Source organism: Syngnathus acus, chromosome 1, assembly GCF_901709675.1.
Source record: "Syngnathus acus chromosome 1, fSynAcu1.2, whole genome shotgun sequence".
Classification (NCBI taxonomy): Eukaryota; Metazoa; Chordata; class Actinopteri; order Syngnathiformes; family Syngnathidae; genus Syngnathus; species Syngnathus acus.
This window is the reverse complement of record NC_051087.1, coordinates 1,283,225-1,308,037: the sequence shown is the minus strand read 5'-3', so window position 1 is coordinate 1,308,037 and position 24,813 is coordinate 1,283,225. Positions and strand designations below refer to the sequence as shown.

The following is a 24,813-nucleotide window of genomic DNA, read 5'->3' as shown; positions in this document are numbered from 1 at the left end:
GCAACAAGGCACTTTCAAACAACGTGTGTGAAAGCAAATGTAACAGGTTTGTATTTGTGTGAGTAGATTGCGCGCACAGACACACACATACACATGTTCATCGCTAACTCGCAGGAAGATCATGAAAATACAAATAAAATAGAAGAGTCCTCACCAAGTGTTGTCACTTGTGTCAGCGCAGGCTTGCTTGTGTCACTTGAAGTCCCATCAATTTGTGTGTTAGGACCGATTGTGGACAAACCTGTTTGTATTTTCAACTTTCCACATCCTTCTTCGTCATTTCCACCTCTCTCTTGGATCCGAGTCAAAAGTACATGCCTGCATTGTCTCGCAGTGCTGGAAACAAAACTAATTAGCCTAGCAAGGTGACACTTGATGGATACCAATGAGATTGTTCGAAATGCTGAGTGGGGAGATTCCATCAAAGATAGGGCCGGCGGGCTGGAAACGGCCCGCTGGGGTCGGTTCTGGGTCCCACAGAAGTGTGCTTTCACAGCTATTCCTTGGGTCAAGAAATCAACCCAAGGGTCTTGTTTGGTCATTTTGCTTCTATTTCATTTACTGAATGATCAAAATAGATGGATTTGGGAAATAAGAAAGCCAGACGTAATCTAGTCCTGACGCAAATGCAATTTGTTCTGAAGATTTGCTAAGATGCTTTTGTCAAGATTGTCCTGGCGCAATTGCTTAACTCGGCAGTAAATCAAAAGGCGGAAACGCCACTGTTATTCCCATTAATTATGCCATTTTCCCGGTGCCACCCACTTAGGGTTATTTTCATTGTCCAATTAGACGCAGAAATGTATTTCCTGCTCAGTGTATTGCAAAAGTACCACGTTGCTAAGGCTTGGCCAAAGAAAAACTTTTGAATTCGATGTGCGCAACAAAAGCATTCTCCAGCAGGGTGTGTTCTTTCTATACTTTCCCCAAAAAAGTAACCACTTCTTTTTCCATTTCCTGTTGCACGCTGAGTTTCCAAACAATGATGACAATAGTCCTTTTGAGTGGCGGCACGCCTTTTATTGATTCTCTCTTTATTGATTTGTTTACAATAGTTGTTTTTCCATCATCGCTGATCATTCGTGTCAGCCAATAAAAAGTTAATCGAAACATACACAGGCAAGTTGCATTTTTACGAAAAATAACGCATGATGTTGGTAATATCAAAATTAGCAATGAATATTTTGCAAAGAAAAAGTGTACATTGTAAGTGACGGCTCAATTGCACTCGTTAAAAAAGTCAGGTTGGTAGCAATTAGGCCCCGCTGTCATCAGCAAGTACCTGTCGGGTGGGGGGGAAAAAAAAACGAGGATTAGCGGCATCGAATCACTTCTGAGAAATTCGTAACCAAACATGTCAAATGAAGCTGTCCTCATCATCTCTGGAATTCATTCAAAGACAGCGTCTGAATTCACATTGCTTGCTTTGAAAGCAATTAGTGCGCATTTGTAATGTGGAGTCCCGCAGGGATCTGTACTCAGCCCTCTACTGTTTTGCATTTGCATACTTCCCTTTGATGGCATGCGGAAAGTTAACGTTATTTTTTGTTTTGCAGATGACACCCAATTGTATATGTCTATATTAAAAGTCTGCAGTTACTACAAAAGTATGCAGCGAGACAAGAACATCCGGTACTCGCCAACTTGCAAGTGAAGTTCCCGTCCAGCTGTAATTTTCCGAAATATTTTCTATTTTTTCCCAGCAGTCATTTGAAGTTGCGTGAATTTCCACTTGACACAGAACTGTTCTGATTTTGCTGCACCTGTACCACACTGGCCTGGCAAACAAAACATGAGCTCTTTCCAAGTCCTTCTCACGGTGTTCTCATGGTTGACAAGGTTTGGATGGAATCCAACAAACGTTAAATCATCATGTTAGTCACATAACACATCACATGGTGGTGATGGAATTCGTCTGAAACGGGAACTCCAGAAGGCTTCACGTTATGTCTAGGAACTTTCGATTCCAAACGTGTTGCAATTTAGAACTTTTGTCCAGTGGAATACATGATGACAAACACCTCCTCTTGCCCCATGCCGTCATTTCATCATGTATGCAAATGAGCAAGAATGTGGCATGAAGTTGGTTTAGTGAGTCTCAAAGTGTGGAAAAACGAGTTTGACACGCTCGCTAGGCAACATATGGAATGCCTACTTGACACAATACTGCCACCATGAGTTTTAAAATACTCATTACATGACTAAAAAAATCATTTTCCTCCCTTTGGTGGCAACGTGTATCAGAATTCCTAAAATGATAACGTTTTGGGATTTGAGGATTGTATTTTAGGAGATAATTGGGAATTGGCAGCAAGTCAACCATAACATTTTATTTATCTGTCACCACAACAGCCTCGGACAGCGAAGCTAACATTAGCATCAAAATGGCGGAGTAGCAAACTGTTGAAGATGTGCGATGTTACTTACCACCAATAATTAGTGCGGAACAAGCACTCCAGGTCGTTTGTGATGTTGTCATCGGTGAACACTGTGGAGGGAAGAAGAGAGAGGAGTTCAACTGATAGCTAATTAGCATGCTAGCGTTCAAATGACCTCATTTGTTTCTAGGACACCTGGATGAGCGCCAAGATGATTCTGTATGTCTTAAGAAAAATGGGTTTTGGTTTTTGTCAATCAGCATCTGAGCTTTTGGGGCTACATTAAGTTGGATCTGTGGTTCTGGGACATGATTTGGGTCCAGATTGTTGAGTTGGTACTACGTATGATTCGAGGTCACTGATTTGGTTCTCTGTGTTTTTTGCTTCCTTAGTTTGTCTGGTTTTTGGTCTACGTGGAATTTTGGTCATTCATTGGTCAAGAATTATGATTGGATAACGGAGGCACTCACCGCCGCAAGTGCTGTTGCACACGTTCATGCTACACCGAGCAGTTGTCTGACAGAAGAAGCCGTCCGAGAACTGGAAGATGCCGTGCTTGCCCAACGACCAATCCATGTCGTTCTTGTGATCGTCGGAGTCGCCGTCAGCGTTGCACACTTGGTCGTTGGCCACGGCCAGCATTTCTTCATCAAACTGGATGTCTTCTTCATTCAGATTTTCCAACAGCTTCAACCAGTCGTAAAAGTGAGTGTTGGTTTCCTGGGCCACGTAAAGGTACTCGCCCTCCTCTTCATAAGCTTCTTCTACGTCTACCACAGCGTAATAGTTTTCTTCATCTTCCGCCGGAGGTTCTTCTTCTTCTTCTTCTCCTTCTTGGTCCTCACCTAAAGCTTGGTCTTCCTGGTCTAGGTCATTGCCTCCGTTTGTGTCGTTGGCCCCATTGAGTGTTTGGTTAGAGTTGACTGTTTGGTTGCCAATGATGGTTTGATTGGCAGGTGTGGTGGAGACAGTCGTGGTGGTGGTGGCGGCGGTGGTGGTGGTGGCACGTTCACCGAGAACGTGCACTTTGCTTGTGCTCAGGCCGGAGATCTTATCCAGGTGGCACACAACTACGGCAAGAACAACAAGCAGAGATTTCAGATGAAATGAACTTTGACCTTATGATGAGGTCTATTTATTTATTATGTGTTCACAGCCGTAAACATTGGCCTCAACTTACTTACACCGAATTGCGTAAAAAGTGAATTTGCTTTATTCCCGTCTCACGTACGAACGTCAGCTAAAACTTAAGAGTGGTGTCACAAGACTTACGCATGAGCAAAACCTGGTCCGTTTGGTTCTGGTTGCGTTCCGAGAGTGCCGCCGAGACGTTCTGTCTCAGCCGGTCTCGCAGTTCGCACCTGGACAAGGTGTTGGCGTTGCACTCGAGCGCCAACGGCAGCACCAGCAGCAGTGAGCCCAGCAACGGGAAGAGTTGGAAAGATTTTGGCCTCATGTCGTCGTCGTCTGTCAGCGGACACAAGCACCCTGAAATCTTTAATAATCCCAAACTTGGCCTTTTGTAATTTCAACAGAAAGCTGAATTGTAGCCTTTTTTTTTTTTTTTACAAACTCGAGTTGAATATTTACTGTATATAAAAACAATGTATCTATAATTGATTGGTGGCTTAGATTTAACCTGGTTAATAAATAAAAAATGAAAAATGGTCCGGTTTCATCTTAACTCGTATGAACTTAACGTATGAAAACATAAAATATCAAAGTTTAAAAGATCGTTTAAAAGATGCTTACCTGTCAACTGCGAGTTTCTTTTATGGCTGCCTGCTCTTGCAAACGAAGTGTTGGTCTATTTGTGGACCAACCTGTTCTGCGCTTCTATTGACAACAATTTTTGCCTTTAAGAAGAAAGCGAAATAGTTCAGCGATGTCCGCAACAGCAGGCTGAGCAGGAAGAGACGAAAATATTTCAACCAGTATTTCAAGCTGGTCCACCGAGTGGGCAAACTATTTTTCTTTTTTTGAAGGGAGCAAAACTAACATGGTGAGGCAACATTTAGCTGTTAGGCTAATAATAGAATAATAGAATGAAGTAAGCACCATATTAAAGTACTTTTTTCTAATTGTTATAATTAATTATCTTATTGAGCTGTCTAAAAATGTATATTATAATTAATTATGTTATTATTGAGCTGTCTAAAAGCATTTTTAAAATCATATTCGACATTTTCCTTGCATGGGGCAATTCTTTTAAAAGTTTTTAAATCGGTTAAGGACTCAAAGGATGGTTTGGCATCAAAGCAGCGTCCTGATTAATATCAGTGCTCATCAAATTGAGTAAAAAAAATATTCGAAGAATAACCAAGAAAAGAATTTGAGGTTAGAATAACCTCAAAATTAAAAATAAAGGCCCCAGATTGAGTTTAAATGTTGACATTTTAAACTAGAGCCGCTAGAGGGCGCTGTTGGCTAAATTGATTTAAACCGAATTGATTGGTGGATTTACTGGCGTGTTTTAAGCGCATCTCAAACACTTGCGAATGTCAACAAATCCAAAAATTCCGATTATACATTTGGTGCAGTTCTAATCAGCACTTAATTCTTACAAATGTTTTCCGTAGGGCTTCCTGACAAGTGATTTGCACATCAACCCAATTAACAGATTCATGGTTTTCTCTACGTCCACTTTTTCCATACATCCACTTGCACGCGTGCATATTTGTTTGTTGTTGTTTATCCAGGCAAGCTATTTGTCACCTTTGTGTTAATCATTGTTGAATGACAACTTGAAAGTAACAATGTGTAGTGTTGTTGATGCACGCCTGCAGCCACACTGAGAGCAGGTTTGCCAAACAAAGAGGCCATTCACATTAGAGGAGGAGGGGGCTGGAGAGGATGACTGGGGGGGGGGGGGGGGGGGGGGGTGGGGTATAGATTTTGGTAAACCCAAAACTACAATGATGACTAATATACTGGAAATGTTGTTGTGATTTTTCAAGTCATATTGTAATGACAAAAGTTCTCTGCAGATGAGAAAAATCAGCTACACAAACACACACACGCACAAACACACGCTCACACGTACACACAACAAAAGCCAGGGACCAACAAAAGCCCAAGATGCCATGAGGAGAGCGATGCTGCCTTCATGTATACTCTGTAAAGCCCCCACTTGACGCGAATCGATCCATTTAGCGCGAGAGTAAATCATGATTACTCCGTTACCATCGGTAGGCGCTTGCATGTGAACATTTGCTGGGAACCTGACGCCTTTTAATGTAGAAATAGACACGAACAAAGCCGAGTTTAAGTTGTTTTGAGGTGGGCCTAGTCGTCACACGTCCAACAGCTCGCGAAGGCATCAGCAGCCCTTCCCGGTGGGTCAGATCTGGCTGGCTGCTCGTGACGTGCCGACTGAACCGAGCAGAGCCGAGACGAGCCGAGTCTCGCCGAACCGAGCGGGAGCGATTTTTTTTCCTGGCGGAGCAGCGGCGGAGAGACACGAGCGGCGTTTGTCTGTGTGTGTGTCCGTTTGTCCTCCGCCGCCGCCTCACTCTCCCCGTCTGTCCGTTTCGGGACTCGCGACCGGCGGCTATGGATCCGTCCGCCTTCTGCTCTCGCCACTGAGGGACCGTCGGATGCTCGAGCGGCCGTCGTGGCGGAGGGGGAGGACTGGGAGGGGGCATCCCGGTCGTTCTTCGACCACCAGGTGAGACGCCCGTGGCGACCGTGTCGCCCGACAAGGGCCGCCGTCCTCCCGGGCTCAAAGGAAGGAAAGAGGGAAGGAAGGAAGGCGGCCAGGGAGGCGGCTCTTGGTCTCCTCGTGCCGGGGCCGTGTGAGGAGGAGCAGACGTTGGGATTTTTTTTTTTTTTTTGAGGGGGGTAAGGAAGGGAGAGGAGGGCCGGTTGTGGCGGGTGGGAAGCGAGGTTAGCACGCTAGGCTAGCTGCTCAGCTGCGGTTAGCGGGGCTCGCTGGTCGGCCGCCCTGGGAGGGAGGATGCTGCCCGTTATCTCGAGGGGGAGGGCATGGGAGGGCGAGTCGCGGCCTCGCCATGGCCCCCCTACCCGCTATAATTGTCACGGCTATTACAAGCACGTCTCGAATAGAAATGAAGGCGGCATCGCCGCCACTTTAGCATCCGTTAGCATCCCCCCACGCCCCTCCTCCCGCTAGCATCCTCCGCTCGAATCCCCGAACCTAAGGCAACCTAACGCCCGGCGAACCCCACGCCGCCTCCCGCACCGCACGTAAGACGCCGAGCGGGCGGCTTTCCAAGCGCTCTCCGTTGCCCGGCAGACATTTATTTGCTTGCCTTGGCAAGAACATGGAAGTGCGCCTAGCGGATGTTGTTATGTAACAAATAAATGACACCACACACGCCCTTGAAACAAAAGCTCTGGTTCCGTTTGTTTGCTTGTATGTGTCATGGACGCGCAGCACCGGGGCCGGTGGATTAGAACCATCCTGCTTGGGTGGAGGGGGTCCGTCCGTGGGGTCGCGACTCAGGAAGCGCATCACCGGCTGCTTGGCCATTGTGTCGGGTTTGTTGTCTAGCACTGGAGGATCACGAAGCGGCATTAGATGAGCGGCCAGAGCACATTTTGGTAGATTGACCGAACCCTTATTTATTCCGCTAAAGCAAATGAGAACAGATTCTTGTTGGCAATGTTGACCTGGCTGCAGAATAAGCAAGCGAAAATAAAAGTAGCCACATCACAAGAGTTCCCCAATAAAACAGTCCGTATGTGCAATGGTTACTCAGACCTAACGCACTAAGAATTTTTGAAATCCGTTAATGCCCTGCATGTAGAGGAGCACGCCCAGAAAGATGAATCAAAAGGTGGAGGAGAAAAGAGAAAAATGTGGAAGACACATGGGAAGGAGAGAGGGAGGGCAACGGAGGAGACCGGAAGTGTGTTGCGGTCCCCCACAAAAGGAAGCAATCCGCTGACCTCGGCTTTGTTTTGCTTCCTTCCAGGCTGACTCACCAGGGCAGCGTCTGACCACAGAAGAAGAGGAGTGGAACAGGAGAAAAGAAAGGAAGGAAACGAGGAGGCAGGAGAGAGAGAGAGAAGGTGACGAGAAGGCGGCGAGGACGGGCCCTCAACCTGGGAGAATCTGTGACGAAGAGGAGGCGCGCCACCATGAGCGACCAGAACGTTGTCAAAGAAGGATGGGTACAAAAAAGAGGTGATCAATTTGTAAACCATCATTTTCGAAAAGCCAACCCCTCCGTACAAGGATGAAACTTGCCCCAAAAAAAAAAAAAAAACGTGCGACATTTTGTGTGTGCAGGCGAGTACATCAAGAACTGGCGTCCTCGCTACTTCCTGCTGAAGACGGACGGCTCCTTCATCGGCTACAAAGACAAACCGCAGGATTCGGACCTGGCTTACCCGCTCAACAACTTCTCAGTAGCAAGTGAGACGCTGCCCCACTCTTTCTGAAGTTCTGCGAGAGAAATTTGCATTTTTTGTTAGAATTAGACACGTGGAGCATGCGGCGCTACATTCGGGTTAGCTCACTCTTTGTTTTCAGAATGTCAGCTCATGAAGACGGAGCGTCCCAAACCCAACACCTTCATCATCCGCTGTCTGCAGTGGACCACCGTCATCGAGAGGACTTTCCACGTGGACACGCCGGACGAAAGGTCAGCAGCCTTTCCTCGAAATCAAAAAGAAAGACAAGCGACGCTAACGCCACGGCGCCCTTGACCGAACCGGTAGGGACGAGTGGGCGGAGGCCATCCAGATGGTGGCCGAGTCGCTGGCCAAGCAGGAGGAGGAGGGCATCCTGTGCAGCCCCACCTCACAAATTGAGAACGTCAACGAGGAGGAGATGGACACCTCCATCAGCCACTACAAACGGAAGGTTTGTCTCCACTGTTTCAAAGTCGCATTGTTATGATAGAGATTTTTAAAAAAAAAAAAAAAAAAGTCTCCCCAATGGAGTCCCACACAGTTTTTGAAGCTCTTTTCAACCTGATCCTGCAGACAATGAATGACTTTGACTATCTGAAGCTTCTGGGCAAGGGAACCTTTGGCAAAGTCATCCTGGTGCGCGAGAAGGCCAGCGGAACTTACTATGCCATGAAGATCCTCAAGAAGGAAGTCATCATTGCCAAGGTAGGGAGAGGGAGGGGCTGTGCAATTTACTACGTGGACTATGGTCAGATTTTTTCCCCCTAAAACGAGGAATGACGGTGTCCGATTACTTACGGTAATTCCAACATCAATTTAAAAGAAAAAAAAAGGGAATTGTGACTTTGGCCAGAATGGTCCAATTCTTCCACATCAGGTGACATTTTTACTTTGCCACAGGACGAAGTCGCCCACACGCTCACAGAAAGTCGGGTCCTAAAAAACACTCGGCATCCATTCTTGACGGTGAGTGTGGTGGCGGCGCCCCGTCGGTCGTCCGAAACGAAACAAAGCATCAAGTCGTGTGCTCTTTGTCACACTGCCGCAGTCTCTCAAGTACTCCTTCCAGACCAAGGACCGCCTCTGCTTCGTCATGGAGTACGTCAACGGAGGAGAGGTCAGACCGGGATCGTTGGCTTTTCTTTTTGTCACTTGAGTCACATGACTTGCACATGATGCGAGACCCGCCTGCAGCGTTTCTTCCCTCAAAGTCTTTCTTTTCCGCAGCTCTTTTTCCACCTGTCACGGGAACGAGTGTTTTCCGAGGACCGCACGCGTTTCTACGGCGCCGAGATCGTCTCCGCTCTGGACTACCTGCATTCGGCCAAGATCGTCTACCGGGACCTCAAGGTGGCGCTCCGCCCGACAATCGTCTCTAGCGTGTTTTTTTCAAATGTGACACGGGAGCCTCTTGTGTTTGTGTTGCACGGGAGCAGCTGGAGAACCTGATGTTGGACAAAGACGGACACATCAAGATCACCGACTTCGGCCTGTGCAAAGAAGGCATCACCGACACGGCCACCATGAAGACGTTCTGCGGCACGCCTGAGTATCTGGCGCCTGAGGTCAGCAAAGCGCACTTGCCAACCGAAGCTTCACCTATTTGCAGATTTTTTTGGGGGGGGGGGGGGGGGCAACACCCGTTTTTGTGTAAAACACATAGTTGAGGTTCAGCTGTGTTTTCCAAAGAGAGAAAAAAAAATTCATATATTTTCCAGTTTGCTTCAACAGGTCTGTATTATTTTGGTTGTATCGTTTAAAGTTGTAATGTCACTATCAACCACTGGATGGCAGACATAGTTGGGCTTGTCTCTATACTCGGGTGTTGGCCGACTCATTTGCGGATTTGAATTTGCTGAACTTGCTGATTTGCGGGACAGGTGTTGGAGGACAACGACTACGGCCGCGCGGTGGACTGGTGGGGCTTGGGCGTGGTGACGTACGAGATGATGTGCGGCCGGCTGCCCTTCTACAACCAGGACCACGAGAAGCTCTTTGAGCTCATCCTCATGGAAGAGATCAAGTTCCCGCGCACGCTGTCGGCCGACGCCAAGTCGCTGCTCTCCGGCCTCCTCATCAAGGACCCCAACAAGCGGTGAGAAAGCTCCTCTTCTCATTCTCCTTTCCTCTTCCTCTTCCCATCCTTTCTTCCCCACTTCATCTCCACCGCCACTCAGCGCCTTGTTTTCTTCTTCTCACCAATGTGTTCAGGCTGGGTGGGGGACCGGACGACGCAAAGGAGATCATGCGACACAGTTTCTTTGTCACCGTCGACTGGCAGGACGTCTACGACAAGAAGGTGAGAGGGCTTCCTTCTCGCGGAAAAACAGGCAATTGAACCGCTGTGATTTTTCGGGGCCGATAATGAACAGCCGCAGAGGCCACATTTGGAGCCACTGTTTGAAGTTTTAACACACTTTAGGAATGTTCAAACTGCGTGTCGTCCACATTTGTCCACAAAACTGATCTTTGTTTGCTGGCCATGCCTCCCTTGCAGATGGTCCCGCCCTTCCAGCCTCAGGTGAGCTCCGAGACGGACACGCGCTACTTTGACGAAGAGTTCACGGCGCAGACCATCACCATCACGCCACCGGAGAAATGTGAGGGACGCGCGCCGACTGATGGATGTCCCCTTCTAGTCTTGTCCGGTTCAAATGCTCGGTCGCTAACGTGCGTGTGATTTTGTCCCGCAGACGACGAGGACGGCATGGACGCCGCGGACAACGAGCGGCGGCCTCACTTCCCGCAGTTCTCCTACTCGGCCAGCGGGCGGGAGTGAGCGCCCCCCTCTCGTCCCGACCCGAACCCTGCCCTAAACCAACCCCGCCTGCCTCCTTTCCACCGGCGGCCATTTTGAGGAAAACACGTAGCCATTTTAGGGAAAACCAGTACCAGTCTCTCCTCTCTGTTGTCCCGGCGGGCGGGCGGGCGGGCGGGCGGACGGACGGAAGTCGGGAAGTCTCTCGGTGGACTTTAAAGAGTTTTTTTGCACAGTGGGCTCGCACCCACGCTAAACAGGAGTTGGCCACATTTTTCTGCAGGAGGCCAACTTTGTTCGTATTTATTTTTCTCCCCGTCTCAGTATTACCATCTTCACGGCCATCTTGTCCTCCTCGTCCTTGTGGTGATGATCGCCCCCCCCCCCCCCTATTTTTTCCCCCCTTATTGCACTTGCGTCGGAAGCCGAAGATGACGACGAGACGCTTTTTTCTTATTTTCCCGGGAACAAAGCACCAAAAACGTTGCCTTACGTGTGCTCACCCTCACCACCGTCGCATCCGCACGCTTTTCGCTTTGTTTTGCTTTGCTCGAGACTAACGTGCATGACTCCCGGTTCGCCCTGACCGTACCGCACGCCAAAACCACATTTCCGTTTGTCGTCATTGCCGTGGAAATGCTTTCGCTAACGGGGACGAGCGTTCCTCTCATCGTTGCTGCTGTGTGACCATCCCCCCCCCTCTCACGTGTACACACATGCGTACACACACACACAATGAGTCACGTACACAAATGTACACGACAACATGCACGCATACACAGACAGGAATGTACATGGGTACACACATACAGACATGTAAACATACACAATTGCACACAGTACATGCAAATACACAGCAGATACACACATGTACACATTGCTACACAAACGTGTACTTAAACACATACAAGACACCTGTGTTTGATTTACGAAATGCTAATATGCTAACGCTAGCAGGGAGGCATGTTTGGGGAGCGCTTGATTTAAGTTTAACCCAGCAGCTTCTCGCCCGCAACGACAATATGGATTTCTACCGCGTTAGTGTAGCGAGGAGGCGCTCGATTTGGCTTCGTCCGGGACCCGACGCGGTTTTTCAGCGCCAAAACTCAGGAGTTGTGCATCTAGTCTGCCGGAGTTCCTATTGTTTGTTATTTTTAAAGGTTAGCAAGTTAACGTTAGCGGCAAAAGAAACAAAGGAAACGAAATAAGGAATCATTACGTTTGCAGAAAAGTGGCGAGTTGGCGCGACACTTGTTTGTTTCGTTCCCAACACACAGACGGACTTGTGGTCGTTTCATTCCGAGGGCGACCAATCACCTTGAGTGCAAATGACGCTTCCAGACGCAGAACTCTGTCTCATTCCAGAAACATTCCCGTGAAATGGCACCGCCCAGTGTCATGTACATAGTTATGCAATACGCTCTCTCTTGTCTTTTTTTTGTAACCGGTCTGTCGCCATGGGGATGGACCTCACCCCCGTCCCATCTCCTCCTCCGTTGCCTGCCATGCTGTTGCTGCCAGCGACCATTACGACAAGAGGTTGAAAGATTCAAAAAGAAAAAGAAGTGGCAGCTTTTTTTGTTTGTTTTTTTCGCGGGTTTTCGCCATCCTCTCTTGAGTCCCTTTCCTGTTTTTCTTTAATTTGTTGAGCTGGTAAAAAATGAAAAGCACCTCTGTAAAAGTTGCTGGATGCTGAAGATGACGATGGGTTCATTAACTGAAGTCTTTATTTTTCCCTTTAGTTTTGTTTTTGAATGGTTTGTTTTTGTTTTCTTACCAAAACGTTAGAGCAAGAACCCAGTGTTGGACTTGCTTTGCTGTGCTAGTATTTATTTTCAATTAAATTAAAACAAATACATTTCACCACTCTCATTTTTTCTTCTTTGTTTCTTCACACATTGCAATCTAATATGACAAAAAAGAAGCCATGAAACACAAATATTTGTGTCACTGACTCACAAATATTAACCTGTTTATTACTTGACGAGCTTTGTTTACTAATCCTTCCATTGCCAGGCTTTATTTTTGAGCGCAATTATTCGACACTCTGCTTTTATTTTGGCGAATTTCCGGTGGTTCAGGAAGTGCCGAGTCGTCAGCGGTGGCGCGACTCTTTAAAACAGCAAGGTAGCTCACGGTTGAGGTGTGACATGTTTTCATTATTATATTTTACGGATTATACGGACGACAGCACCCGGCCGGAATGGAGGACAAGGTATTTTTTCGATCTTATGGCTGAAGTCATTATTTATTTGCTTGTAAGAGCAGAAATCTACGTTTGAAATTGTTCGTTTGTGCCGTAGCTCTTACGGTGTTTCCAATGACAATAAACAAATCATTTAAAAAATCAAATCTGCATGGAACATCAGTACGCTTCACCGTCGTCTTGCTGGATTCGCTGCAGTAAGAACTTGACCCATTAAGGCAGTTTGATTTAGTCTTTTTAATGGCAGAAAAAAAAAAAAAAGTCTGACACGGCCATTGGACTGTCGCAAGCATGTTATCATGGCGATCTATTAACTAAAAGTCAACCCTCAAAAAAGGGTTACAAAACAAAAAAACAATATTTAGCAACTAAGACTAGTGTCAAATGCAACCCCCCCAAAAAAAAATCACATAGCCCTGAGTAGGAACAACCAATTTGGACCAGACCTGTTCTGACAAGATTTGTGTAGACTAGATCCATATAGATTTAACAGGTCTTAACGAGACCTGTTCAGACTCTGTTAATGTCGACTGAGCCCGTTTGGACCGGATCCGTGTGGACTGTGCCTGTGTGTGAGTGCAATTTAGTCCGGCAGGGCGGGAGGCCAGTCCACGTCGACGGACTGAGGGACAGGACAGAAAGACATGGTTATTGAGAAAAGACGAAAAGGAGGAAGAGACGAGAATCCAGATTTGCGGAGTACCTGTACATCAAGTTCTAGGATATCCGTGTGTGTGTCCAGCAGCTGGCACAAGTTTGGTGTAGTACGCCCAAAGTCTCCATGGACAAACTCCTTGATGTAGCTAAGGGGACCGCTTGAGGAGAACAAAATACGACTGGATCTCAAGTTGGGAGGCGACAGCGCACAAGAGGATACGTCCCGGCCTGCGTCTTGAGGCTGAGTCGGAAGTGGTGCTCGTCCAGCAAGCTGGCGTTCATGCTGTGGATCAGGCGCTGGCGCACCGCCAACGTGCGACGGTGCAGAACCCTCAGAGGTGTCTTCTGGTCTATCGTCAGGTCCTCCAGGGCCAAAACACAAAGACAAAGCACACGTCAACGCCGGATGATTGTAGTCGGTCACGCAAAACAAAATGTCCACCTTGATGTGGTTGATGAAGGCGATGTCGTCTTTCTGGATGGACTTTTGCGTCCAAACCAACGCCAGGTAGGACTTAGTCTTCTCCTCCTCGCCCTCCTTCATACGACTCATGGCATCTCTACAGGCGCCAACATTTGGACAAAAGTATTGGGTCACCCAAAGTGAATCGTGCGTCGTCAAAGAGAATTTCCATCGTCGTCGGGTTTTACCTGCTGACCATCTGCAGATCTCGGACTCTGATCTTCTCCGAAGACGTGTTGATGAGCTGCAACACGGGATTGTGGACATCACGGCACCACGTACGCACACACACGTGGTAAGTGTCGCCGCACCTGCTGCACGCTCTTCATGTCCTCCTCGCTCAGTTTGCTCTTGCGCGGGTTCAGCAGCTCCAGCGCAAACGGTCGACCTGGAAGACCACGAGGAGAAGGCGGAGTGGTCGTCATGGTGACGATGACACGAGGAAGGCAGCGTGTTTGTCGCTGATTACCATTTCCCAGCGTGCGGACGTCAACGTCTTCACGGCCAGATGACGAGAAATTAAACCCTGCCCCCAAAAAGACAAAGTTGCCATTACGGCCGGCGACCGCCATCTTGATGTGTTTGCAAACAACTGTCGCCAGGTTAACCTTGCGCTCCGAAGGCGGCGAGCACGGGCGCGGCGATGAGCTCCTCCACGGACGACTCCATCCGTCGCTGGCCGTCGATGAGCCACGGCGTCTGCGGCAAACTGCGGCAGAACTTATTGTAGCGCCCTGATGGACGCCGTGCAAAAATGCCACATCAGCAAAAAGAAAATTGCGCCGCGCTCGACGTGTCCCGCCACGTACCTGCCACAAAGACGGACACGTGGACACACTGGACGTCCTGCGGCGTGCAGCTGCTGCCCGGACGGGACGGCGGGCACGGCGAGTGTCTGACAAACAAAGCGGCCGCTTTTTGTTCACGCAACTTTTTCTTCTTCAAGGCGGGACTCACTTGATGAATTTGCTGTCCGGAATCTTCTCCAGCGCTTTCACCACCGCCATCCGAGTAAACACGGACTGCAAACGCACACGACTTGTCACCAACCGTTTGTCAGCGACGCCGCTTGCCAGCTCACCTGTTTGTTCTTGGTGGCTTTGAAGCAGTCGGGACAAGTCGACGCACTAAAAGAAAAAGTCTCGTCATCCTTCCGGCTCAAAGCGTTGCCACGGTAACGGGTTCACAACTCACAGGAAGTGGCAGTCGGCGTCCGTTTCCGGGTGAGTGAAGCCCACGCTGACCTCCAGCGCACTCTCAAAACACAAACACACCAAAACCATTTTAGCCACAATCGTTTTTTAAAAAATGTAATGCCGTTCTGTCCAATGCGCCCCTCACTTTGGTAGCCACGGCAACGCCGGCCAGCTCCTGGGCCAGCAGGTCCTGCATGATCCACTTGAAGGCTTCCTTCACCTGGATGACATCATCGCGGCCCAGCACGCAGCATTTGGCTCTGGCGGGTCACGCGACAGTTCATCAAAATCGTCAAGTTTGCCACCCAAAAAGTTTGCCGTTACCTCACTTGCTCCTTCACATGAAGCCAACACGAATGCTGCGGATTCAAACGGGCGTCAACGACATAACAGCAGCAAGCATGTGAAGCCTTAGCAACAACACTGACCTCGCGGACGCACATCTGAGCAGGCAGCGAGATGGACAGCACCAAAGTGTCCACTTGGTACTTTTCCTTTCTGACGGCGTCGGCGATCTGTCAAGACAGCTTCTTTCATTTCATTATCAATCAAAATGTATCAATGAAAGCATTTGTGTGCGGGTGTCACCTGCGCAGCCTGGCTGACGTCGCTGAGATCCTGGAGGACGCCCAAGCACACCACGCACACGCTCGACTCCTCCGCCGGCTCCTCCGTCTCCAGTTTGCTTCTTTTGCTGGCCGGTTCGAACTCTGCGGCATTCTGAGAACTGTTCTTTTCCTCCGACTCGGACGACGTGCCGTCCTCTGAGGCGTTCGCGAAAGCTCGAAGCTGCTTGAGCGTTTCCTGTTGAGGAGAAAACACCGTTGCGTGTCTGTCATATTGGCTGCATCTATCTGGTCTAGTCTGTGCAAGGGTGAATTTCCGACCGCCTTACCGGTGGTGTGTGCCTATAGGCGTCCGGGACTCCGATGCAGCAGAACCTAAGCACGCAGCGAGCGCAGCAACCTGAGGCCAACAGCTTCTTGATGATCTCCTTATCCTTCTGCTTCAGGGGCAACATCTCCTGTTCGCACAGCAAACACAACCCCAGATGATTCCACGTGCACCCGATTCACATTAGGATTCGAATCTTGACAATACGAGTCGCAATGGTGATTGTTGTCAATCGGGTTCATTGCACGATTCTGACGTCACGAATTGTTTTCACGCGTAAAGACGCAACTCGTGCAGTGCGGCATGTGTGCGTCACACCGGTGGCTAAAGTAGCTTAGCTTTAACACACACTGACCCAAGTGCACGCTCAGCAGCGATTAGGAGACAAAATAAAGAGAACACTTATTCGGCAAGTGATCCCTATCAAATAAAGTTGTCTGCTAACATGCTAAGGTAATTCAAAACTGCTTCCGTTCCTTGTGGTTCACATCGAGCAGGCTTAGTAATCAAACCCAGAGCAGCTCGTTTTCATTCACACGTGATTCTGTACTTGCACACAAAATGGGCTTAATAAAAATGTATTTCTAGGACATCCAGACTTTTACATACAGTTTTAAACAGAGCAACAGCAGATAATGCGTGGTGTTGCCCAGGGGTCGGTATTTCTTTCTAATCGTTACATGAAGGATATTTACTGTATTTAGAAGTTAGTCGAGTGAAATATTTGTGACAAATGATGTAATTTATCACCACTTGTTTTCTTTATTTTATGTTTTGTAGTTACTTTTGTTTATTTTTTCGGTTTACATGTCTGAACAAAGCATTAAATTCAATCCGATGCAATCTTTTGTTTCGATGCTCAGCAAGTACTGTCTGCTGACGTCATCTTTGCGCGCCCTCTTCTCAGCTTCCCCGAGCGTCTCTGGAAGCTTCTGAGTTCGGTCGGGTCGACGTTGGATAATCCTTCTCCATCTCAAGGCAAGACTCGACATCCAGTCCCGGGGACTCATCGGTCCTGTTGTGAGCGTCCCCTTCGACATTTTCCATCGAGTATAACATCGCGATGCCCGAAGTGATGGCTATGCCGAAGGCTTCCAGTGGAGGCTTCTACAAAGGAGGGGCGTACGTGGACCGCGACAAGCCGGCTCAGATCCGCTACAGCAACATCTCTGCTGCTAAAGGTAGTTAAAAGCCACAAAGTGATGAAAAGTATTCAGCGAATAGGAGTTGACCAAGGCGGAAGGTTTCGTCAAGTCGAGTCATCGCGGTTTGGGCCTGGCCTGGCCTGGCCTGAGACCCTTGCATGACCAAATCTCATTCAGTTAAAATGAAGAATTTATTTGGTTAAACCTCCAATGAAGTTTCTTCTGAAATGTAATTCATGTAAATCAATTTTCGTTAGTGAAATGAATTGAATCTTTTAATAACCACTTTTCTCGCTCATGAATAATTCATCATGTTGTTGAATCATGTGACAGCTGTGGCCGACGCCATCAGAACCAGCCTTGGGCCCAAAGGAATGGACAAGATGGTCAGTGAAGGCATCACCTCAACTCTTCTGCACCACGCCCTCCACTAATCTCTCGTCTTCTTTGTCTTCAGATCCAGGATGAGAAAGGCGACGTGACCATCACCAACGACGGGGCCACCATCTTGAAGCAGATGCAGGTCCTGCACCCAGCTGCCAAAATGGTACGTTCTGCCCCGAAGCATCTTCCAGCCTCTGTGAGCGTGCCCCTCTCACGGGCGTCTGTCTGTGTTGCAGCTGGTGGAACTGTCCAAAGCGCAAGACATCGAGGCGGGCGACGGCACAACGTCGGTGGTGGTCATCGCTGGCGCTCTCCTTGACTCCTGCTCCAAACTGCTCCAAAAAGGTCAGAATTGAAAGAGTGAAATGGTCCATTTTGCGCCTGTCGGCAGGATGATCTTGATATTTGCTCAGCGGTCTCTAACACGTCTTCCAAAACGGGTCACAGGCATCCACCCCACCACCATCTCGGAGTCGTTCCAGAAGGCGGTGGACAAAGGCGTGGAGGTGCTGACGGCCATGAGCAGGCCGGTGGAGCTGAGCGACCGCGAGACGCTGCTCAACAGCGCCACCACGTCGCTTTGCTCCAAGGTGGTGTCGCAGTACTCCAGCCTGCTGGCGCCCATGAGCGTGGACGCCGTCATGCGTGTCATCGACCCTGCCACCGCCACCGGCGTTGACCTGCAGGACATTAAAGTCACCAAGAAGCTCGGGTAAGGCGCGCCTGCACCGTTTTTTTTTTGTGACCACACGTGATGGCTAAGTCTCGGGTTTCAGGGGCACCATTGACGACTGCGAGCTGGTGGAAGGGCTGGTTCTGACCCAGAAGGTGGCGAGCGCCGGCGTCAGTCGAGTGGAGAAGGCCAAGATCGGCCTGATCCAGTTCTGCTTATCTCCGCCCAAAACGGACGTGAGTGCCCTCCGGCGTGTGTGGCCGTCCCGTGTCAAGGCGTTGACGCCATCTTTTGTTTTGTTGGCGCCCGCGGCAGATGGACAACCAGATCGTGGTGTCGGACTACGCTCAGATGGACCGCGTGCTGCGTGAGGAGCGCGCGTACATCCTCAACATGGTCAAGCAGATCAAGAAGGCCGGCTGCAACGTGCTACTCATCCAGAAGTCCATCCTCAGGTAACAAGTCGATCAATTGTGAGTTCTAATGACTCAATCCGCTCTCACAGCCGTTGATGAATTTGATGAGCGTTTTAATTACGAGGCTAACGCCGGCGTCACGACAGGGATGCCCTGAGCGACCTGGCGCTGCACTTCCTCAACAAGATGAAGATCATGGTGGTGAAGGAGATCGAGAGGGAGGAAATCGAGTTCATCTGCAAGGTGAGCAGCGACCAACATCATGGCAATCATGGCTCCCAGGCTCGGCTAAATGTTTTAGAAAGTTCAACTTGGTAGAAATAGAAACAAAAAACGTTCAAGCAGAAATGACAAGTTGAGCTCTTGAAATGTTTCCTTTCTAGGTCTAACGCTTTTTGTCTTGTCAGACCCTCGGCACCAAGCCCATCGCCCACATTGACCACTTTGCTCCCGAGATGCTGGGCGCCGCCGAGATGGTGGAGGAGGTCAACCTGGACGGCTCGGGCAAGCTCATCAAGGTGCGCGCACGAGGCGGGCGGCAAAAGGGTGAGCCGCGTCGCTGGACATTGCTTGTAACCAAGCGGGCCTTCCTCAGATCACGGGCTGCGCCAACCCCGGCAAGACGGTGAGCATCGTGGTGAGGGGGTCCAACAAGCTGGTGATCGAGGAGGCCGAGAGGTCCATCCACGATGCCCTCTGCGTCATCCGATGCCTGGTCAAAAAGAGGTCTGTCCTTTTGCGCACACTAAAAAAATCCTCCTTCAAAGGCGCCCCAGCGCATTTCCTTGGTGCTGGGGCGTAACAAGTGGAGGTATATTAATGTCGACGCGCTCCCGTTTGTTCTCGCCCAACTGTCACGTCAGCCCGGCGAGGAAGGGGGCGCTCGCACACGTCAACTTGTGTGTCGTTCCTCAGTAACGCAAAATGTCTGCCCGTCCCCGCAGGGCTCTGATTGCCGGCGGCGGCGCCCCCGAGATCGAGCTGGCGGTGCGGCTGGCCGAGTACTCGCGCACGCTGGCCGGCATGGAGGCGTACTGCGTGCGGGCGTACGCCGACGCCCTGGAGGTGATCCCGTCCACGCTGGCCGAGAACGCCGGCCTCAACCCCATCTGCACCGTCACCGAATTGCGCAACAGGCACGCGCAGGGAGACAAGATGGCCGGCATCAACGTGCGCAAGGTGATTATGTCAACCCAAAATATAGCGGAGGCTCACTGTCTTGTTGTTGACGGCACGTTTGCCTCAGGGCGGGATCTCCAACATCCTGGAGGAGCTGGTGGTGCAGCCGCTACTGGTGTCCATCAGCGCGCTCACCTTGGCCACCGAGACGGTGCGCAGCATCCTCAAGATCGACGACGTGGTACGACCGAGCCCCTCCTTCGCGCCGCATTTACATTCGATACTTGAGTCGATCATTGTCGTGTTCTTGTTTGCAGGTCAACACCCGATAATTGCGGCGAGGCGCCAACCATCCACCCAACTTGCCCAGGCTCTTGATATGTTGCCTAAGTTAATAAAATTCTTTGTTTGTGGAACTACACAAGTGCCTCTGTTTTTTTTTTTTTGGTAACATCTTCATATTCTGACAAATGAAAGTGAGCTCAGCAAACAAATGAGGGGATGAGCATCCTTTTGTGGTGATGTCACGACAGAGTTGTAAAATTCACAAAAAGTCAATGATTCTCATCTCAATAATGTTGATGTTTTAAAATTTCAGATTCTAGTCCCGATTCAGGCGTACTTTGCTCATGTTACGTTTAATACAACAACCCTTTGAAAATGGAGAAATAATATTGGTTTTAGTTGCATGCGACGTCACTTCCTTGACAACTCGGCTGGTTCTGTTGCTAGGCAACGACCGCTTCCGTTTTAATCACCCTGCCTGCTCCTGGCACGCGCAGAAAGGCTCAAATCTCTCCCACAATTTTTGTCCTGTGACGATTTCAGACAATTCTTCTTATTTTGAGGGCCGCTTTGCGTGTCATATACGATGGCCAACGCGCACTGGAACAATGTGCTGGTGACGTCGTGTCTTAAGCGGCCGGTGGACCCGCACACCAGGGTACCGCTGGCCTCCTACGAACGGAACAAAGAGACGCCCGACTCGGCCACGACTCACGCGGACAACCGCGACGGCTACCAGCAGGAGCAAGAGAAGGAGGACGAGGTAAGGTAAAGAAAGAGTCGAGCAAAATTGCCGCCCGCCGCGCTCCGCATGAAATGCGACTTTCCCACTATCACGTCAACTTGTACTTTGTCTTTCATGGAGCACCTTAGAAGTTTCTCCTTGTACTCCAATGTCTATGTAACGTCAACATTCTGCAATAACAATTATTGTATTATTGCTTTACAATGAAGGTATATTTATTATAATTTTGCTATCTGACTAACTGTACTTTTAGGGCATGGCGTTCCACAGGGTTCTATTTTGGGGCCCTTGCTTATTCAAATAATTGTTAGTTGCAGGCTGAGATGAAGTGCACAAAATGTTGCATTGGCTTCAACTTGTTTTTTCCACTACTGCAATTGTACATCACAGTTGACTTGTATTCAACTTTGAAATACATTTAGTCATTTAGAACCGTTTTGCTTTCAAACGTTTATTTAGTAAGCGTGGAGCACACGTTTAGGGTTGGACCAAAATAAACGTCATCGTGCCGATGGGAACACTTTGTCTATTCGTGGGCGAGATTAGACGTCATTCTGTAGGCAATGTTGCTGCTAATCCTCCATCCTTGTTGTCCTCCCACACCCTGCCTTGTCACGCCGGGCGTCTGGAGGCGACTTGACGCCGCCACGTTAAGCCGCCCTGGGTGGGCCTCCCTCCATACTCAGCCCTAATAGGCTTAAACTTAGTGCGCTTTTGTTTTAAGCTCGTTCTGTCTGCCCACTCACTCCAGGTGGCGGGCGGAGACATGCGCGACCAGAAGGCCGTGGCCCAGTCGGCACCCACCGGCATTTTCTTCTCCAACGAGGAGTACTACAGCAAGTTGGAGGAGTTGAAAAAGGCTCACCTGCGCACCATGGCCGAGCTGGAGAGCATGTACCACCACAAGCTGCAGCTACACGCCTTGGCTGCACCCGACACGCAACAACACGGGCCAGGCGCATTTCAGGATCTGAGGAAGTCTCACTCGGCCGTCGAGCTCCGGAGAGCTTCGGGCGCGTCGTCTACGTCGGACGACGCCTCGGGTTCTGACGTGGAGAAAGGCCTGCTGTTCTGCCCCAAAAAATTCACCCAGAACATGTGGACCGACTTCAAGCTATCGCCTCGAAGCCGCCAGCTGTCCACGTCGCTGCCGGGAGAGCGCGACTGCTTCCGGCTTCGGCGAAGGGTCCCCGGCGTGACCGTCCCCAGGCCCTTCCAGATGACGCTGCGCGAGGCCGAGCGGCGGCAGCGCGAGGCCGAGCGGCGGCGGCGCGGCATCCAGACGCGCGCCGAGGTGGAGCTGGAGAACGCACGGCTGAGACGGGAGCTGGAGGAGATGGCCGAGTGCCGCAACAAGTTCCGCGCCAGCCCCGTGCCGGCGCACGTCCACCTGCCGCTTTACCAGGAGCTCCAGGAGCGCCGGCGGGAACCTCGTCGCAGCATGCCCGACAACCGCCACCTCAAGACAAAGGTTACGAGGCTCTCTCGTTTTACCGTGTAGAAACGATTCATCGAAAACTAATGGATTATCAAATCATTATTTCTGATGTATGATTTAGATACCTCATTCGTGTTCCCCGCGGGGTCTGTCTCTTAGCCTTTCAGCTTCCTGGAGAGGGAACGCCTGAAGAAGGAGCAGCAGCAGCAGCAGCAGCAGCAGCCGCCCGGCCAGTCGGAGCGGCCCAAGCCCTTCAAGGCCAAGCCGGTGCCCAAGTCGGTGTCGGCGGCGGGCGATCAGAGGAAGGAGGAGCAGCTGTACCGATCCATCAAGAAGCAAATGAGAGCCCAGGAAATGCTCCGCAGCGCCTCGGCCCCTCCCAGCACGCTCAGCAAAAGGCTGGCGGAGAGCAAGAGGTGCAGAGAGCAGGCTCAGACCTTCAGCCACCGCCCGCTGGTCAACAAGGACGTGCCCGACTTTGACGTCACCTTCAAGCGCTTCCAGAAGCGCATGGAGCAGACCAAAGAGGTGAAGCCCACCACCGCGTGCGAGCCCTTTCAACTGAGGACGGCCTGCATCCCTTCGCAGCGTCAGCTGAAGGAGGAGAAGGAGTGCGGCGGCCTGACGGCACCTCGCTGGCCGCGCGTCCGGCGCTCCGGCACGCCCGACTCCAGCCTCTGCTCGTCCCTGTCGGGGAGCGTGGAGCTCCTTCCCGCCAAGGACACGGACGCCACCAAGAAGCGACACCAGGCCGTGAGGTACCCCGGAGGCAGATCCCTCGCCTCCTCTTCCTTCCCAAGGCATAGCCTCCTTAGCCACCTTGCTAGTGACTGAGTTTCCTTTCGAGGACCCCCCCCCCCCTCCAGAAGCCCATGTAGATCCTTCACAGAAGTTCATCTAGTAAGTCATTGACAACATGGGGGGGCGACTACATTTAGAGGAAATGGTGGACAAAGCCGGTGTGACTGTGTGAGCAGGCAGGCCCTGGAGCGCAGGAGGAGGGCTGAACAGGAGGAGGCACGCTGGACGGAGAGGCAGAAGGAGCGTGAGAAAACGCTGCAGAAGCTGGTGCAAAAGCGGGCCAGCGCCATCGACCCGCACCTGGCGCTCACGCACACGCACGGCAACAAACTCCAAGAGTTCAGGTGAGAGGCGCCAGACAAAGCGGCACTTTTTTTTTTTTTTTTTTTTTTTACTTCAAGCTGCCGTCCCACCTCAGAGATGTCAGAAAGCAGGAAATACGGACTCGGAAGCGTGTGGTGACAAAAATCCCACTTTGGGAATGTTTGTGTGCTTCTCGTAGGAAACAAGACCGCCAGCGCAGGAGGGAATATCAGCAGGAGATCAAGGAGATGGAGGAGCGCGTGAAAAGCAGACCGCTGCTGCTGGAGCAGGTTGCCCAGGTACACGACAAGTCACATGTCTTAAAAACAATTCCCCACATTTGTACGCACCAAATACAAGGTGCCGTGAGAGCACAGTGACCTGACTTTGCCCCCGCTAGCTTAATGCTAACACATAATAGAAAACTTCATTGACAGGCTAACAGATAGCATTAGTGGTTGCGGTCATAGAATGCTGTAAGAAACATATGAACACAAACGGTGGGGCAACACATGTAGAGAGATAAAATAGCAAATTAGCACGTTCTTAGCTTGGTTGTCAACTTGTCCCTGTCTCCATCTATACCGAATTCCTCCTCCTTGCGATTCTGAAGATGTTCTCTGTCACTACAACAGAAGAACGCCAAGCAGGCGGCACAGAAGCGTTTTGCTGACACGTTGCACCGAGTCCACCTGAGCGAGGAATTCCTCAGCAGAAAGGCGGCGGCTGTGGCGGCACGCACTGGCGCTGACGCCACACGGTAACTGCTCCTTGACAATTAGCACAAGGGATTACTCGGCCCTCCTAGAGATGACGAAACGTCGATGTCTTCTCTCGTTTTGGCCAGCGAGCCTTCGGAGTCGGAGGACGGCGCCCTGTTGCCCGTCCACTACCGGAAGATCTTCCTAGACAACCAAGACCAGGAGGACAGCGACAAGGCTTCGCCTGATGGCAGCGAGGACGCCGGTCATTACTCGGACGACGACGACCACCGGAGGGACGCGGAGGAGGCTGAGGATGAGAAACAGGACGACCACCAGAGGGACGTAGAGGAGGCTAAGGATGAGAAGCACGACGACGAGGAACTGGCTTAGCGCTCGGCGCAAAGTGCACCGTGGCGAGAATGCGAGCCGTTCGCGATGATGTAACCAGAACCAAATCCCACGGTACGACATCTTCACGCGATTAAGGCCACCAAGAGGTCACCTGCAAAGAAGCACATTTTCTCAATAAAAAGATAAATCAATGAATTATCAGTCTTAACTTTGTACCACTCTTAATGTAGTGCTGTGGTGAATTTGATTGAAATGTGTGACATAATTTCCCCTAAACTTAATTGATCATTTTATCCATAATTCAACATTTGATTTAAACACCTTTTTTATTGCCAATGGAATTTTCACCTGAAAGCATGAAATAGCAATTCAGCAAGTCTCTCGCAGGGCTTCTGTGATGTTTTGGGGTTCTCATATTAAATCAGTATGAGTACATAACTCGACCTCAACTGTATTTCTTTTCACTTGATTTTCTGGGCAAAAAGAGGTTGAAATCGCTCTTGAAACTGATGCAAATG

At 50.1% G+C, this 24,813-nt stretch overlaps 5 protein-coding genes across 10 annotated transcripts; 3 read left to right on the top strand and 2 right to left on the bottom strand.

Moving 5' to 3' along the window:
* Nucleotides 1-995: 995 nt before the first annotated feature.
* On the bottom strand, nt 996-4,265 carry LOC119123734. Of its 3 annotated transcripts, none has more exons than XM_037253089.1 (5): nt 4,132-4,212; nt 3,651-3,840; nt 2,849-3,448; nt 2,428-2,488; nt 996-1,282 (listed from the first exon to the last, which is right to left on the bottom strand). In XM_037253089.1, the coding sequence occupies exons 2-5, from the start codon at nt 3,832-3,834 to the stop codon at nt 1,219-1,221; spliced, it is 909 nt and encodes a 302-aa protein (XP_037108984.1). In that variant the 5' UTR covers nt 3,835-3,840; nt 4,132-4,212; the 3' UTR covers nt 996-1,218. The 3 variants fall into 3 exon arrangements, with proteins under 3 accessions (XP_037108984.1, XP_037108975.1, XP_037108992.1); XM_037253080.1 differs by having other exon boundaries at nt 3,651-3,865; nt 4,129-4,154; XM_037253097.1 differs by lacking the exons at nt 996-1,282; nt 2,428-2,488 and having other exon boundaries at nt 2,793-3,448; nt 3,651-3,866; nt 4,131-4,265.
* A 1,453-nt stretch (nt 4,266-5,718) lies between these two features.
* On the top strand, nt 5,719-12,382 carry akt3b (v-akt murine thymoma viral oncogene homolog 3b). 2 transcript variants are annotated; one of them, XM_037253057.1, is made up of 14 exons: nt 5,719-6,045; nt 7,316-7,527; nt 7,633-7,758; nt 7,876-7,987; nt 8,064-8,208; nt 8,331-8,462; nt 8,658-8,723; nt 8,806-8,874; nt 8,985-9,107; nt 9,194-9,322; nt 9,638-9,852; nt 9,969-10,056; nt 10,255-10,357; nt 10,451-12,382. In XM_037253057.1, exons 2-14 carry the CDS (start codon nt 7,482-7,484, stop codon nt 10,534-10,536), a joined length of 1,440 nt encoding a protein of 479 aa, XP_037108952.1. In that variant the 5' UTR covers nt 5,719-6,045; nt 7,316-7,481; the 3' UTR covers nt 10,537-12,382. The 2 variants fall into 2 exon arrangements, with proteins under 2 accessions (XP_037108952.1, XP_037108961.1); XM_037253066.1 differs by lacking the exon at nt 5,719-6,045 and adding an exon at nt 6,071-6,218.
* Nucleotides 12,383-12,939: 557 nt separating this feature from the next.
* pus10 (pseudouridine synthase 10) lies at nt 12,940-16,442 on the bottom strand. 3 transcript variants are annotated; one of them, XR_005098120.1, is made up of 19 exons: nt 16,287-16,442; nt 15,933-16,061; nt 15,626-15,841; nt 15,466-15,552; nt 15,362-15,396; nt 15,183-15,297; nt 15,036-15,097; nt 14,923-14,968; nt 14,799-14,863; nt 14,651-14,736; nt 14,450-14,575; nt 14,311-14,367; nt 14,153-14,229; nt 14,030-14,085; nt 13,821-13,938; nt 13,599-13,741; nt 13,425-13,524; nt 13,204-13,343; nt 12,940-13,169 (listed from the first exon to the last, which is right to left on the bottom strand). XR_005098120.1 is itself a non-coding variant. In XM_037253035.1 (18 exons), exons 2-18 carry the CDS (start codon nt 16,056-16,058, stop codon nt 13,305-13,307), a joined length of 1,554 nt encoding a protein of 517 aa, XP_037108930.1. In that variant the 5' UTR covers nt 16,059-16,061; nt 16,287-16,442; the 3' UTR covers nt 12,940-13,304. The 3 variants fall into 3 exon arrangements, 1 of the variants encoding a protein (XP_037108930.1); XR_005098125.1 differs by having other exon boundaries at nt 12,940-13,172; nt 13,208-13,343; XM_037253035.1 differs by having other exon boundaries at nt 12,940-13,343.
* Nucleotides 16,443-16,794: 352 nt separating this feature from the next.
* cct4 (chaperonin containing TCP1, subunit 4 (delta)) lies at nt 16,795-20,089 on the top strand. Its single transcript, XM_037253023.1, has 13 exons — nt 16,795-17,112; nt 17,410-17,462; nt 17,534-17,623; nt 17,697-17,805; nt 17,908-18,172; nt 18,237-18,369; nt 18,449-18,588; nt 18,696-18,792; nt 18,957-19,067; nt 19,145-19,275; nt 19,494-19,728; nt 19,796-19,909; nt 19,986-20,089. The coding sequence occupies exons 1-13, from the start codon at nt 16,995-16,997 to the stop codon at nt 19,998-20,000; spliced, it is 1,611 nt and encodes a 536-aa protein (XP_037108918.1). The 5' UTR covers nt 16,795-16,994; the 3' UTR covers nt 20,001-20,089.
* A 333-nt stretch (nt 20,090-20,422) lies between these two features.
* fam161a (FAM161 centrosomal protein A) lies at nt 20,423-24,733 on the top strand. The gene is made up of 7 exons (XM_037253010.1): nt 20,423-20,716; nt 21,450-22,169; nt 22,296-22,894; nt 23,114-23,281; nt 23,440-23,539; nt 23,876-24,000; nt 24,088-24,733. The coding sequence occupies exons 1-7, from the start codon at nt 20,540-20,542 to the stop codon at nt 24,332-24,334; spliced, it is 2,136 nt and encodes a 711-aa protein (XP_037108905.1). The 5' UTR covers nt 20,423-20,539; the 3' UTR covers nt 24,335-24,733.
* The last annotated feature ends 80 nt before the right edge of the window (nt 24,734-24,813 follow it).

Bases quoted from the DNA above. Each gene is read 5' to 3' on its own strand.
- LOC119123734 (XM_037253089.1), bottom strand. From the start codon at position 3,834: ATGAGGCCAAAATCTTTCCAACTCTTCCCGTTGCTGGGCTCACTGCTG. The intron at 3,449-3,650 runs GTAAGTCTTGTG...TTCTTGCCGTAG, and splicing joins GGACCAGGTTTTGCTCATGC to TTGTGTGCCACCTGGATAAG. The intron at 2,489-2,848 runs GTGAGTGCCTCC...TTCCCTCCACAG, and splicing joins GTGCAACAGCACTTGCGGCG to TGTTCACCGATGACAACATC.
- pus10 (XM_037253035.1), bottom strand. From the start codon at position 16,058: ATGTTGCCCCTGAAGCAGAAGGATAAGGAGATCATCAAGAAGCTGTTG. The intron at 15,553-15,625 runs GTGACACCCGCA...CTGTCTTGACAG, and splicing joins ACGTCAGCCAGGCTGCGCAG to ATCGCCGACGCCGTCAGAAA. The intron at 15,397-15,465 runs GTCAGTGTTGTT...TTGAATCCGCAG, and splicing joins CTCAGATGTGCGTCCGCGAG to CATTCGTGTTGGCTTCATGT.
- akt3b (XM_037253057.1), top strand. From the start codon at position 7,482: ATGAGCGACCAGAACGTTGTCAAAGAAGGATGGGTACAAAAAAGAG. The intron at 9,323-9,637 runs GTCAGCAAAGCG...TTTGCGGGACAG, and splicing joins CTGAGTATCTGGCGCCTGAG to GTGTTGGAGGACAACGACTA. The intron at 10,358-10,450 runs GTGAGGGACGCG...TTTGTCCCGCAG, and splicing joins CATCACGCCACCGGAGAAAT to ACGACGAGGACGGCATGGAC.
- fam161a (XM_037253010.1), top strand. From the start codon at position 20,540: ATGGCCAACGCGCACTGGAACAATGTGCTGGTGACGTCGTGTCTTAAG. The intron at 20,717-21,449 runs GTAAGGTAAAGA...CACTCACTCCAG, and splicing joins AGCAAGAGAAGGAGGACGAG to GTGGCGGGCGGAGACATGCG. The intron at 22,895-23,113 runs GTACCCCGGAGG...CTGTGTGAGCAG, and splicing joins AAGCGACACCAGGCCGTGAG to GCAGGCCCTGGAGCGCAGGA.
- cct4 (XM_037253023.1), top strand. From the start codon at position 16,995: ATGCCCGAAGTGATGGCTATGCCGAAGGCTTCCAGTGGAGGCTTCTAC. The intron at 17,113-17,409 runs GTAGTTAAAAGC...ATCATGTGACAG, and splicing joins CAACATCTCTGCTGCTAAAG to CTGTGGCCGACGCCATCAGA. The intron at 18,589-18,695 runs GTAACAAGTCGA...GCGTCACGACAG, and splicing joins ATCCAGAAGTCCATCCTCAG to GGATGCCCTGAGCGACCTGG.